General features: G+C 38.5%; 1 protein-coding gene across 1 annotated transcript in view; it reads right to left on the reverse strand.

Annotated features, from left to right (window-relative positions):
• Positions 1 to 15,308, reverse strand: part of flt3 (fms related receptor tyrosine kinase 3) — a 54,259-nt gene that overhangs the window by 10,058 nt on the left and 28,893 nt on the right. The window contains exons 10-20 of the mRNA XM_007900680.2: positions 14,543 to 14,694; positions 13,585 to 13,741; positions 11,965 to 12,130; positions 10,373 to 10,479; positions 9,217 to 9,319; positions 7,149 to 7,327; positions 4,824 to 4,924; positions 4,038 to 4,170; positions 2,624 to 2,728; positions 1,745 to 1,855; positions 1,482 to 1,635 (exon numbers count right to left, since the gene is read on the reverse strand). Of these exons, the coding sequence (XP_007898871.2) occupies positions 1,482 to 1,635; positions 1,745 to 1,855; positions 2,624 to 2,728; positions 4,038 to 4,170; positions 4,824 to 4,924; positions 7,149 to 7,327; positions 9,217 to 9,319; positions 10,373 to 10,479; positions 11,965 to 12,130; positions 13,585 to 13,741; positions 14,543 to 14,694 (1,468 nt within the window). The remainder of the gene's footprint in view (positions 1 to 1,481; positions 1,636 to 1,744; positions 1,856 to 2,623; positions 2,729 to 4,037; positions 4,171 to 4,823; positions 4,925 to 7,148; positions 7,328 to 9,216; positions 9,320 to 10,372; positions 10,480 to 11,964; positions 12,131 to 13,584; positions 13,742 to 14,542; positions 14,695 to 15,308) is intronic.

The following is a 15,308-nucleotide window of genomic DNA, read 5'->3' on the forward strand; positions in this document are numbered from 1 at the left end:
CAGTTTTACCTTATTTTTAACAAATTTCTCATTAAGAAATCTTACAGTCTTTGATGCCAATTCATGGAAAAACTTAATCTATTTGAGTAGCGGGATTCCCTTGAATTGGAATGATATGAATTACGTACTGTAGTGTAGTGATGTACTTCCAGTTATCAGAAGGAATGTGTTTATCTCCAAAACTGGTCTTTGTAACAAATGCCATTTTGTCCATCTGCGACCAAGGCTCTCTTTGCCTCCTCGACCTGTCTGCTGCCTTCGATACCATTGACCAATCTATCCTCCTCCACCGCCTTTCCTCTCAACCTTTATGGTTCTGTCCTTGAATGGTTCAGATTGTACCTCACACACCACCTCCACTTCATCTCCACAAATGGTTTCTCCTCCAGCCCTCGCACCATCTCATGCGGAGTTCCTCAGGGCTCTATCCTTGGTTCCCTCCTCTTCAATATCTATGTGCTCCCTCTGGTGACATCATCCACAGACATGGGGTCAATTTCCACATGTATGCGGATGACACTCAACTCTATCTCTCTGCCTCCACCCTTGACTCCAGGACCACTACTGTCCTGATAGAATGTTTGTCAGACATCAAGTCCTGGATGAGAGCTGACTTTCTACAGTTGAACGTCAACAAGACCGAGGCCCTCTTGATTGGCTCCCATCAGCGCCTCCTCTTCGACAGTGCCTTCGGTCACCCTCCTTCCCCCCCTTCACCCTCCTTCCCCCCCATTTTGACAGTTCATTTCATTAACCATTAATGGTTTGCTGCAGTGAATCAAATGACAGGAGCTGCTACCTCCTATAAATGATCTGCAGACAATTTAACATTGATCACATTACAGATCCAACTGTGTGGGATATAACTGGCATCATCTCAGTGTCCATGCTACGCCCTAACATTCGGGTGCTGATCTTGCCTAGAATAAGTTATTTACCTAATTTTTCCAGGCCAGGCCAGAAACGACAGCAGGTCAGAAATGTGTTTGACCAAATAACAGGCTTTGTAAATGTCCTGGATTTAACCATGTGCACACAGACCATCTGTCCAGAATGACGACATCATTCTAGAAAAAAAGCTTCTTGGCATAATATTACAAGTTGTTTGTGATACCAAGGATCAAATTATTCTTTCAGCTTCACTGAAGGTGAATCTTCGTCTTCAACGTAATTGCAGATAAGGTTCTTTTGCAAAACCTTGGTGAAGAATGTCTGAATGGTTTTCAGCACATTTTCAGCAGTGCATCATTTACAGAAAATGTGCTGAAACCTGTGAAATGTGATCTAGGATGACTTTAAGACCTTGAAAAGATTTGGTTGTATCAGCACATCCCTAAGCCATGCCCTAATTGCACTGAGAAATGAAGTAAAAGTGGATTCTTATAGCCATGTTCTTTAATGTGCTGGTATCGACTGATCAGACTGAAATAACGAAAAGAACGGCATGGAATGACTGCGTTGACCGTAAATAAATTCAATACCTGGATGGACGATCAGTGTGAAGATTGTGATAGAAGCTAAAATTGTTCTGTGCAAAGACATCTGTCAAGGTCTTGTGAAAGGTTTCCCGGTTATTTCTTAAGTAATTGAGAAGGTCGCCATAGCAACAGTATTCAAAGATCAAGTACACTGGACCTAATGGGTTACAAGATTAAACACATTTAGTAATAAAATGAAAATTGCATAGGGTAGATACAAAGATGCTTCTGATGCCTAAGCAAATACTTAGGTAGCAGTTTCTTACCTGAGACAGTACAAGCTCCCAACAGATTCATAATATTTTCATGATTCCCCATGTGGATCATCATTTTTAGTTCAGACATTATGGCATCTTTTTCAGAAGGTTCATATTTTTCTTTTAAGTGCAGAATAAAAGATAAGCATGAGTTACCAATAAACTGGCATTGTTTCAAATTATTATGTCAGACTAATGGGGTGAAAACGGATTTTTTTATTCCCATTTTCATTGAAAATATGTTGAAAAAAGGGCATTAATAATTTTAATCCTAATAATAATCCTTGCATTTGATATGGGAAGACACCTTACGATGTCTTCGAGACGTCTCAAAGTGATACACGGAATATACTGTAAAATGTATATTTTGTGGGCAAAAGGCAGCCAATTGTGCACAGCAGTGTCCCACAAACAGTTGTGGATTGAGTGACCAAATGATTATTGTTTTTTTAAAGGGGTTATTACCCCTGGAAAAGCGATATGCCAATCAACTAACAATGGGTTCCTACTTATTGTTAGGTAAACAGAGGCGTGTGGAGTAAGGAAACTTGGCTAACATTTCGCCTGCCCTGGGAATCAAACCTAGGCCCTCCAACTTGTGAAGCGGTGGTTTAATCGATACCCTACAGGCCTCCACACATTACCCATAGTTACTTGAGTGCGAGTCAATGGGCTAAATTTTTAAGCCAAAGTTAAATATCATCAGAATCTGTGACATTTAGTGTGAACTAACATCCTACTTTAACATTCAGATAGGTACCATCTTGGAGCACTTAAATGGTGATAATAATTAATGCAGTGTAAAATGATAAACACTGCAAAATTTACACCAATATTTGTCTACTACTATATATCAATGTGTCAGTGGTTTGTGTAAATTCCACTTACCCTTCAGCATCTTGACAGCCACTTGGACAGGAATATTTGCTTTGATGATTCCATATGCTGTGGCTTCCACTACTTTCCCAAATGCACCAGATCCAAGTATGTTCCCTAAGGTGTATATACTGCATTAATAAACCAGAACTGTGCCATATTCTGTGCATAACTAAATGTAGACTGTGTAATAAGTTGGACCAATAAAGAAGTGCGGTCGGACTTTTTCCGTGAAATCCACTATAAACACACCCCTCTCTGGTTACCTGACGTCATTGTGGACAGAGCGGTTCCAGATGCGTATGCACGATGTGGCGCAAGCGGCAAATGGGCTTCACGCGAGGCCTCACTGTTGAAATTGTCTGTGTATTTGCGTGATTGTGTGCGATTGCTTCAAGGGCCATAGTCTTAACATTAGAACCAGGCCATTTAAGAGTGAAATCACAAAGCATTTTTTCTCTCAAAGCATGGTAGAAATCTGGAATTCTCTCCCCAAAAAGGTCATGGATGCTGGATCCATTTACACCTTCAAGAGTGAGGTTGATAGATTTTTGGAAGGTCAGGGTATTAATGGATATGGAGAGAAAGCGGGAATTTGGAATTGACAGGATTAGTTGAGGTACAGATCAGCCATGATCTAATTAATTGACTGAACAGGCTCGAAGGGCTGAACGGCCTCCTCCTGTTCCTATATTCCTGTGTTCCTATTGTGTGTCCGTGTGTGTCTCTCTATGTGTTTGTGAGTGTTTGCGAGTGCCTGTGTGTTTGTGTGTGAATCCTTCTCTCTATATGTATTTGTGGGTATAAAATACTAGATTAAGAAATTTATGATGCATTGAAAAAAATCTGGCCTTTAAATGAAACTGGGATTGCTTTTGAGTGCTTTTCAGATCCATTGTCAATCAGAGATGAGGATGCCCCAACGTTCAGTCCACAAGATTGGAGAATGACCTAAGAGTGGGGCAACCATTGGGTGGGATCCTCCTCAGAGCTCAGGGCTTTCCCCTTAAAGAGGTGAGCTGCAGATAGATTTTTTTTTTTTGGGGGGGCCTTAACCCCCTCTAGCCTTAGCCAACCGCCACCTATGTGTACAACTGAAATTACTTTCAGAGTAAATATTAGAAAATATGGCCCAGATGACTCAAACACCATCGTAGGTTCCTTGCTGACAGATTTAACTGCAGTCTCCAATAAATTGGACTGTTTTGTTGTACAACAATAGAAGATTTGTAGATAGATATTTGTTAGGTCAGGGTATTAAGGGATATGGGGCAAGGGCGGATAATTGGACTTGAGGTATAGATCAGCCATGATCCTATAAAATAGCAGAACAGGCTCGAGGTGCTAAATGGCCTTCTCCTGTTCCCATGTTTCTATGTTCACAATTGATAATAATATTAATCATCCTTGCATTTGGTATATTTACCCAATTTTAAGTTTTCTCGAGGAAATTCCCATTTTAGATCATAATCAAAATGACTGAAATCAACGTAAATGTAGTCGTTGTCAGTGGGTCCAACACTCTGTATCATATGGAGATGTCTTTCATAGCCAGGTTGCTTGAATGAAGAGAAAGAAAGAGATTGTTTGTTCAGATCCACTTTGATCCACAGTGGCAATTTTGCAAAATATTATAAAAAAGAATAAAGTATTATGAAAGAAAGTTGTTTTTATACAACAATGCTCTAAACATTCTTCTTAAAATGCCATTGAGGGCTCCTGCTATTTTCTCCTTATTTTCTGGTCTCCCCAGATTTTGCACGAATTTTGGCCAAAATAATGAAAATGAATGACTTGTTTCCAAGTCTCTACTATCTGCTAAATAATAATGAGAATCCTTGCATTTGATATAGCACTTTTTTGCCTGGGAAGAAGGCCTCAAAGTGTTTCATGTGAGTGACTGTATTTTGTAGATGAAATGAAACAACTGTGAAGTGTGCGTCCAATTTTATTTAGGGATTTTTGTCCTGGACACTGGGAAAACTCCCATCTCTTTTCAAGTAGTGCCACGGGATCTTTATCATCCACAGGCAGATGGAAGCTTGGTTTAAAGTTTCATCCAAATTCCACTGGATATAAGTGTATCAGACTACTTGCATAGTTGATCCATTTTTTGGCCTTGCACATTGAATATTAATATCAAGTAGGAATTGGTAATAAACTAAGGTGTATTCATACTAAATATGAATTATTAACAAACGTGCGCACTTACCTTTCTATACTTGTACAAAATGAGCATCAACATAACTAAAAAGAGCAGGACCATAAGGAAAACAATAACTCCAATTGTCCTGTAGATAGTTTGATTGAACTCTGGAAGTAAATAAATAGATACTAATAAAGGACAGTACCAATATCAGCCATACATTTTCCATGGTAAAATCCAATTTAAGTTCATATAGCTGCACCTTATGCACAGCAACTCATCACTTTACACATAACATTTAAATTTGACTCAAGCACCCATTACTCGCATTCCACTATGTTTGAAAACAAAAGTAAAAGTATTACAGGTAAAAACATTTGGAGCATCTTGTAATCCATTCCTTGTGTGGGTTATCATAAGGAATATGTTATGGTGTGCCACAAATGTCATCCCTCTATTACTGACTCTTCAGATTTTTTCCCTTAAAGCATAACTATTCGCTGTTAAATCCTATGACCGATGATTGAAATGAATTTTTGGTTAACCCAAGCTCTGACTTGGGCAAAATAGTTTTTGGTGGAATGAAGTGCTAGTCAAAAGATTATATCTTAAAAGTTTTCAAAACACCATTTGTCCTTGACTGGCTGCCTCAAAAGTGCTCTTTAAAATAATGAGGTCATGAAAGCATCAAAAATGTGACGACATAAAACTTTAAATAGTAAACCACACTTTTTTTGCAAGAATTGGCTGATTAGTGAGAAAGGGTCTTTATTCTTCATTTTCATTCATCGCTTGGCTCCTAAACACAAGAGAGAAATTCCACCTGTATCTAGTTTGACTCTAGGGCATCCAAACCTTTGTTGCATTCAGTCTTATTTTCAAAGAATTTACAGAAAACTGTGTTAAAGCTGTATTTGCTGCACAAATAGAGTAAATCTAGATCCTGGTGCAATTTCTCCCCGATAATGTTTACAGAGATGACTGGAAGTTTAACACTCGCTTCTCCCCTTCACCTCCACCCTGCCTCCACATCACACAAATCAGAGTATAGTTAAAATTTTGCAGTTAGCTCTTGGTGTGGATTTATATGACCTAATAGGCTGCAGTAGCTTAGCTGGTTAGAAGTGAGATCTGAAACCATTTCTTCATATACAGGTGCTGTGAAAATGTGGAATGCACTACCCCAGAATGCTGTAGAGCCCACATCAGTTGTATTTGATCCAATTAGCTGTCCAATCCTACAATAATCCTTATATTCGATTTAGAGCCTTTCATGTCAGATGGATGTCTCAAAATACTTCACAGGATGTACTGTGGAGTGGAGTGACTGTGTATTCTGTAGGCATATTATTTAAAAGAGATAGATACTTGGGAAGTGAGGACATGGACAAAAGACGGAAAATTAGGACCAAAATATCTGCCCAAATAAACTGGTGGAGCAGGCTCGATGGATTGAATATCTGTGTCTATGGTTCGACATTAGTCAGAATTCTTGTGTCTTGAATATACTAAACCTCAGCACAAGAGGCAAGCGTCCACAATACCGAGAAGTGTGAGCTTTGTGTCATGTAGGAGCTCTGTAATGCAGTTTATTTGATTGAAGTTGAGTTGCTCCACACGATCACCTTCATCTCTCAAGTCTGTTGCCTTTTGCACAGCAGTAGATATAGGGGCCTGAAGAATGAGAATCATGCAGATGGACAACACAGGCAGAACTGTGTTCTCACACCACTGTATTGGTGCCACTTGCTGTTTGGATATGAATGACCTAGTTTGAAACTTATGTCCTTCTTGATTGGATGTAGGTTGTGAAATATTTGCCTTTCTTTCCGTTATTCTTGTTTCATATTGTTCAAAGGTGCTTCTTATCATGCAATCAACAGCTCTGACAAAGTATTGTAAGCAATGGTATATATCTGAACTTAAAGCACAGAGCACCTATTACAGCATAAGGCAATGCCTTCAGGAAAAGAGGGAAGAAAATTGCAAGAAAAATAAAACATTTGCCAAACACTTCAATATTAAGGCATCGCCCTTAAGAACATAAGAATAAGATAGGAGAAAGACGACCAAGGTCCATCCAGTTCGCCTTCCACCATCCTGGCAGTCGGACGCACATGTCATATCCCAAACTATATACTGTATCCCGAGATATTATTTCCTAACAGAAATCTATCTAATTTATTCTTGAAAGAATCAACACTTTCTGCTTCCACAGTCTCCAGAGGGAGCCTGTTCCATACGTTTACTACTTGCTCACTGAAGTAGTGTTTTCACCTATATATTCTGAATTTACCCCTCTTCTACACAGCTAGTGGGTATGTTATGTTATCATAAACAATAAATAATCTAAGTAATCAAGTTTCAGAGAAAGTTTAACCTTGACATTACCTTTCTTTTGGAGATAATGTTGCTTGCAGATTGAGCCTATGGCATTTGATACACAGCACTTTACAAAGCACCCATCCTTCATGGTGCTTGTATCCAACTCACTGATTACATACATGCTCCCAAATTCTTTTCCATGTGACACCGTGGTCTGAATGCCTTTAGTGATGTTTTTTTCACAACTTAAACATAACAAATAACGAAGGTCATGTATATAAAAAGAATGTCATTTCAAATGGGTTTAGCCTTCCTGTCCTATCATCTTCAAAATTCACCCAAACCAGCTGTCAGTTTGGCTCAATTGGTAGCACTCTTGCCTCTTGGGCAGACGGTTAGGGTTCAAGTTAAAACTCGAGTTTACACTGACATTCTGGGGGATTGCTGCATTGTCAAAGGTGCTGCCTTTCAGAGATGTAAAACTGAGGTCCCATCTGCCTATAATTAGATGGACATTAAAAAATCTTTGACACTGTTTGAATAGGGAAGGAAGTTTCTGGCCAACTATCCTCCAGAATAATTAGTCATTCACCTCATTTTTGTGGAACATTGCTGGTGCAAATGTTAACTTTCCAAAAATGGACACAATACATGACAGTGAAGTGTTTTGGCTTTCTATAAAACCGACAGTTCTTTCTTTTGTCCTGACATTTTTATTGGGGGTGGGGGGGGATTTAAGTGAAAAACCCACCATCATGTTCAAGAGTATCTAAACCAGACTGAGAGTTCCATGTGAGCATGCCACTTCTGCATGAAAATTTCCCTGCATGAGAATTTCTGGAATGGAAATTCCCTGCTTTCCTAATTCCAAAAAATATTAGGCACAGATTAGGCTAAGACGTGACAGATTCTTTCAGTCGCAAACCCCAAATTATTTATTCATGAGTTGAGACACTTCTTTACAAAAGTAAAATTAGAATGAAATCTTTTTCAAGGTCTGCAAAATATTAAAACGTACGCCATATGGAATTAGTTATTTATTTTTAAATGTAATGTAATCCTGTTGTAGTTATATAATTTTAAAACCAATTGTGAAAAACATTTTCATTCTGTTAAAGATAAAAGCTCCGTGAACTGATCACTTCATCCTCGCCTGGCTTCACTGGCTCCCCATTTCTCAGAGATAGAGTTTAAAATCCTTGTCCTCATTGTTAAGTAATTGCAATTATGGAGTATGACATAACCCTTGTGCAAAAATAAATATACTGTGCAAATGTATTGACATGCTCCAGTCAGTATACAAAGTTAGGCTTGTTTGGCCATGAAATGCTCATGAATATGAGAATATTCTACACTCAATTACTGACATAATTGAATGCATTGAGATACTACTGCATGTGAAAGGCACTATATAAATGCAAGTTGTTGTATCATTTCCACAACTTTATTCCATGTATGAGATACTTCCTCCTCTCAGCAGATATTGTGTATGCGAAATTCAGACAAAAAGAAATAAGGTTTAAGATGTGTGCATTTATGATGTGGCTGCATGTTTTGACCAAAATGGATTTAGTGGACAAAGGACAACATTTACATGGTAGAATAGCTATTGTTCTGATGCATTTTGGAGGTCAAATAATTGCCTCCTGAGGGTATCCTTCATCAGCTTGTTTGTGCTCGCAAATTAATAGCTGCAGCTGTACACACATTTCACACGTTATGACATTAAAATAGTTTTAAGGTTTTATTAAGATTTCTGCAAATTGGATTTCTGTGTACAGGCAACCAATAGAATGGGTGTTGGAGTGGGGGTGGGAGGAGGAGGGAAGGTGACGAGAGGGTACGCAAACATTTACGTTTCTAAATATATGGCTATGATTATGGAGGGAGAATTATTTTGTCAGCATGGACGATTGAAAGATACTTGCACTAGTATTTGTACTTGTACAAATCCCTAACTGTGCCTTGGGACATCCTCCCGACATGAAAGGTGGTATACAAATGTAATGTGTTGCTGTTGTTTGTTACTATTGTTGTACTAACAATGAATATGAGTGGAATTTCTCTGATTCTCTGGAGATTTTCACCCTATTATTATGACAGTCATTTCCTTGTGCTCATTGCATTTACTCACAGATCTCCATCACATTGTTTCCACGTCACTTCAGCTAAAGGATAACTTTCAGTCATGCATGACAGCCGATTTATTGTTGAGGATATCTCAAGAACTGGTACAGCTGCAGAAAGTGCAATTTAGAAATTCAGTAAATGATAAGATTTTGAACCACATTAATACTAAACAAATAATTTAACAGATATAAATGCAGTATTACATATTTCCAACAACTGAACACAGTATAAAAACACTAAGCTCCCACTGTCAAAAATATGAATGGACAATTTGGAAGGGAAAATCTCAGTTCTTGCTTTCAGGAAGCTAACTAGTGATTGTGATACAGGTGCAACCCTCTAATCTTTAACATTCTAATGTTATTCTAGACAGTATTAAAATAATAATTAAACGTGTCAATATTTCTCCATAAATTATTAAAATATTCTTTGTTTGACTTTCTTCTTGATAACTTTTTTTCTCAAAGCAAATGCAGCAAATCCAAGAAACAGTAAATGGTGTGGGATGCAAGAGACCAGAACATTCAACTAATTTAAGAAGTATTTAGATGCTGTAATGGTAATAAAATAAGGTTGGTTTTCTGGAAGGAAGAGATCAAATGGGTACGAGGATGATCTTTATCCAAACCTCTCTTGTCATCTTGTGAATGTGAGTGGGCAGATTCACTTTTTTTTCCCCAAACAATTGGCTTTAAAATGAGCATCTATCAAGACCAAGAAAAATACTATAACTTGCTGGTGTTCTCAACTTCACATGCTGCTGGACATTCTGCATTCTAATCTGATTTATATATTTTTGGAGGAGACTGAGTTAAATGTTTTCTATGGAACCATAGGACCATAGAAATTACAGTACAGAAAAAAATCACTCAGCCCATGGTTTTGTGCTGGCTCTTTGAAAATGCAATCAATTCAGCTTCATTTACCTGCCTTTCTCCCTCTATCCCTGTAAACAATCCTTTTTAGATACCAGACTAGTTTCCCCTTGAAAGCTAATATGGATTCTACCTTGACTACTGCACCCAGCAGGCATTGCATATTCTATCTTCTCCATGCTTGAAACAAACACAAATTGTATACTTGCTACGCTTACTTTAATAACAACACTAAGCTTACTTTAGTAAAAACATTTACTATTTGTTTCAGCAACTTTGACTTACACTCCAAATATAAGGTAAAGAAAGTCTGAAATTCTGCTTCCCTGTTGTCTGCAAATAATTCATAGATTCCTGGCTTATGTCCATGATCACAGAGTGATACAGAGATACTGATAGGAGTAAAAAAACACAATAAAAGCATTGTTATACAATATAAGTAATATATATTAAAGGCAGCAAAATTGTTTGTTTCATCATACCTCTCCAACATCATATTAAAATGCATTAAAATAGCATGGGAGAAAAAAGTCTACAAAAGTTTAAGATGTATATATATCTGTAAATCAAATTATTCTTCAATTTAAATTGGTATCTTGAATGTCTGCATCTTGGGCAGATGATGAAACTGAGATCAGAAAGTCGTCACATATCTGTAATTGCTGATATGAATCTGGACAGAATCTTAAAGTGCACCCTTAAAGTGCTTGTTAAAGTATATGCTTTATCAACTATATAGTTATTGATTATCAAATAGGATAAGCATAAGCAATGCAAGATTTGCAAAAGAGTTTATAAAGATTAGATGCTGCAGGACCTGAGATGTGCCTCAGGCTGATTCTATGTAATACTGCTTCCACTCCAACCTCCTGCCAGCTGAAAGGAGAACATTTAGTCACAATCCAGATGTCAAACTCATTTAGTCTATGGAAATTCCAAACTCAGTTCAGCAATGTATGTGTACTAATTCCAATTTAACTGTAACATTAATAACACACCACTTTTTGATACAGCCATTTACAGGAGCCCTGCTTTGAAACATGGAACTAGGTATCAACCCAGGTCAGTTGGTAGACTATCGCCTTTGAGTTACATGGTTGTGGGTTCAAGTTGCAAGTCAGGATTTTGAACCCATAGGAGGTAACAATCCAATTATGAGGTAGCACTGCATTATCAGAAGTGCCATCCTTTGGATGAGACATTAACTAAGGTTCGATCTGCCTGTTCAGGTGGATGCTAAAGATCTCATGGCACTATTTGAAATAAGAAGTTTCTCCCAATGTCCTGGCCAACAATTCTTAGAATTGGCTGTTCACTTCATGGCAGTGTGTGGAACATTGCCTTGCCTTAATTGTAAGCTGGGTTCATCTACAAAAATATACATTTACTGCAGTAATTCTCAATCCAAAACCAGGTTGGTAAGTTTCTTTATTAGCAACCCAGAGAATTCCAATCCACTAACCATAACCACATCCACTTGGTCCACTCCCAGTATCCTTTTGTGTAGTTCCTGTATTTATTTCATTGGCTCTTTCTTAATTGCTTTTTACTTCTTAAAGGGACATCCTACAGTCACAACACTCTACAGAAAAATCCTGTGAAGTGCATTGGAATATTTGACAACAGGATGATATACTTGCAATTTCATATCTCAGGATTCATTACTCATTTAGACTGCATAATTCCCACATCCGTTACCAGCAGTATTTCCAGTTAATGACTCTGAGTCATTCTATTGGGAATCACCATTTTTTCGAACCCCAGTTCGAATATTGTGAGAATCCCTTCATCTGTCTGCTGATGACTAATACCTGATGAGTACAATTGCCTTACATTTTATTAAAACATTCATTAAATGAAACTTCAGAATATTGTACCTGTTTCCATGTAAATTCTTAAGCTCACAGGGAAAGGTCTTCTGCAAAAAATACCACTGGCAGTTTACAAGTGGATATGCATTCAGTGTGGCCTCAATGCACACATAGTCATTTTTACCAATAACATAGACTTCCTTTTTAGACGTTGAATTAATAAATCCCTTCTCTGAAAGAAAAGAAATACAACCTAAGTACCAAATGGCTATAATAATTCTTCCTAGATTGAATTAGTATATATACATACTGTATTAAACTTTATTCACCTATTAGCTTTTGAAATTTACTAACAGTTAAAGTTACAAGCATGTTAAGCTACCTAGGGATGGACATAATGTCAGTGGCACATTATCAGATACACATTAAATTGAACAGCCCTGAAAGTAGGCAAGTCTGACATAGGGGAAGTGTAAGCTATAAGAAACTTTTATCATGGCAATGATTGGGTGAAAAGTGCAACATTTGATGCTCCCTCCACCCAGCCGGCTCCACGTCCCCCGACCCACCCACCCCACTCGCCCCACAGTTGGCGGCAGAGCCTTCAGCCACTCTGCCCCCAACCTCTGGAATTCCATCTCAAAGCCCTCCTCTTCGACTATGCCATCGGTCACCTCCCTTCCCCTCCCCTCCTTTCTCCCCTTTGACCCCAGCTCAGGTCTGAAATGCTGTACGCTGTCCAGCGCCTTGGGACGTCCTCCCGACGTGAAAGGCGCTATACAAATGTGATATTGTTATGTATTATTTCATCATTAAAAATTGTGATCCAATTTTTGGCTTTTACCAACAGGTTTGTAAACCCCTCTCCAGCACAAGCCGCCCTGACTGGCACAATGTTTCAGCCTGAAGGTTTCAGTGCCCCATGATTGTAGAGGACAATATTTCATTGTATCTAAAAGATGCTGGCTTAAAATAACTGGGATCCTGTGGAACAGGACTCAAACATTAGCGTCGGAATCAAGAAAAAGAATGGGGAAACTAAGATAGCACCAAGCTATCTGCTCTAATGTGTTAGATAGCACCAATATGTTTTGAAAATTGGGGAGGGGCAGTGTTTACTTCCAAACCTGTCAACAACTAAAGACAGATTTAGATCTCATGTTTTTCCAATGATAATTATGGTGGTGGTGAAATTTTCATTTTCACCACATGATTGTTTAATATTTTAAAAATATGACTTAATTCAAATCTTGCAGATATTTTTCTGTAACCAGGGGCCATAGATTCAAGATAATTGGCAAAAGAACCAGAGAGGAGATGAGAAGAAATGCTTTTACACAGAGAGTTGTTAAGGTCTGGAATGCACTGCCTGATAGGGTAGTGGAAACAGATTCAATAACAACTTTCAAAAGGGACTTAGATAGGTACTTGAAGAGGAAATATTTACAAGGATATGTGGAAAGAGTGGGTTGTGTGGGATTGATTAGGTAGCTCTTCCAAAGAGCCGGCACAGGCCCAATGGGCTGAATAGCCTCTTTCTGTGCTATTATATTCAATGATTCTATGATTCTTCATAAGAAAAAATACTGATACATTATTCACATAAACATTTTATAAACTTCAACAGTGTAGTTTAAATAGTTTAAAGGAAAGTTCAATTATAAACATTTTGAAGCAGAAACTTACCGATCACTGTTAAATTGATTGTCTTGTTTGAATTCTCTTTAGAAGCACATGTATATAATCCACTGTCTTCCAAATGTACCGAGCTAATAAACAGATAACCGTACTTGATCCAATCAGGTTTGTTCTTAATGACCTTTGATTCTTCAAATTTCACGGGCTAGTTTAGTGTTGAAACAATGAAGACACATGCTTAAATTTACCAAATAAAACTTTAGTTGCTAACATATTAGGTACTCACACACCTCTGTTTATCTTGCAGTAAGTAGAAACCCTGTTGTCATTTTATTCTGCACTAAACTCTTAGGCTCGTTACCTCAATCTATCCATGTTCCACTGGCCATCAGTACTTCAGTGGATCAACTTTAATATCCTTATCCTGATCTTCAAATCCCTTCTGAATCTTGCCCTTCAATTTCCTTCTGATCTGTTCTCCCACCTGTGTCCTCTGTTCTTCCGTCTCTGGCCTATCGCCCATTGCTCACTTCCTCTGCCCCACTACCGGTGACCAAATATACAGCCTTGATACTGCTATCCCTTGCTCTCTCCCAAAATTTGTTTGCTTTGCTCCTTATTTCCCTGCTTTCAAAACCCCTCTGAAAGGCAGTACTCTCAGCCACTACACCACAAAGCTTTGGAACTCCCCCTCAATCCCTCGGCTTTTCCCCCCTACTTCCCCACTTTTAGATCATGACTGAAGACCTTCCTCTTCGACCGTGCTTACAGTCTCTTCCACCCTCCCTCCAGCTCGGCATCAGGCCCCGCCACTGTTAAGCTCTGCGAGATACTGCCCCGTGTGAAGGGCGCTATATAAATGCAAGTTGTTAGTGTTATTGAAAAATCTATATTTGTACTTTTCGCCATTAACTTTAAATTTACATTTCTCATTGCTTTGTATGCCATAACTCTCTATACATAAGTTCTATATAAGTGTAACTGTAATCAGATGTTGGCGCTATACCTGTGTGGTATTTGTTGTCTTTGTCTCGATAGTCCAGTCTATCCTGAATTGGTAGTTTTTATATGAAGCAACACACCTTATCAGGAATGGTTCACCAACTTTGAGGAAAACATTCAGAACAGAATTGCTGTTGTTCAATTTACTATCAAGATCTACAAATCATGGATAAAAAGACAATTCTGTTAAACATACCAATGCACAACACAACGCAACAACCACAAGTGAAGAACTATTGTTTTCTGACAGGGAGAGTGAATTATAGAAACACTTTAGAATCATAAAATCTACAGCATAGAAGAAAGTCATTTGGCTCATTTGCCACATTTTGCCCACAAAATATACAGTCAACTCACTTTACAGTGCATCTGTGAAATGCTTTAAGAAGTCTCAAAGATGTGATAAGGCACTATGTCAAATGCAAGGCTTATTATTATTATTACTATTATTATTAACTGCACTAACTCTAATTTCCTACTTTTTCTTCAATGCCAAGTAAGGTGGTAGAGGCAGAGTCCATTATGGGTTGCAAGCATGGTTGAAGAGGAACATTTTCAAGTGGGACTTGAAAAAGTGGAGCGAGGGGACAAGGCGGAAGGATTGAGGGAGAGGGTTCCAAAGTTTTGGGGTGTCGTGGCTGAAAGCGCGACCTCCAATGGTGGGGCGGAGTGAGAGATGAGCAGGAGGCCAGTGCCAGTCGAGCGGAGGTCCTGGGTGGTGGATTGAGGAGTGAGGAGGTCGGAGAGGTAGGGAGATGCCAGGAAGTGAA

This window comes from Callorhinchus milii, unplaced genomic scaffold (assembly GCF_018977255.1).
Source record: "Callorhinchus milii isolate IMCB2004 unplaced genomic scaffold, IMCB_Cmil_1.0 Scaffold4, whole genome shotgun sequence".
NCBI lineage: Eukaryota > Metazoa > Chordata > Chondrichthyes > Chimaeriformes > Callorhinchidae > Callorhinchus > Callorhinchus milii.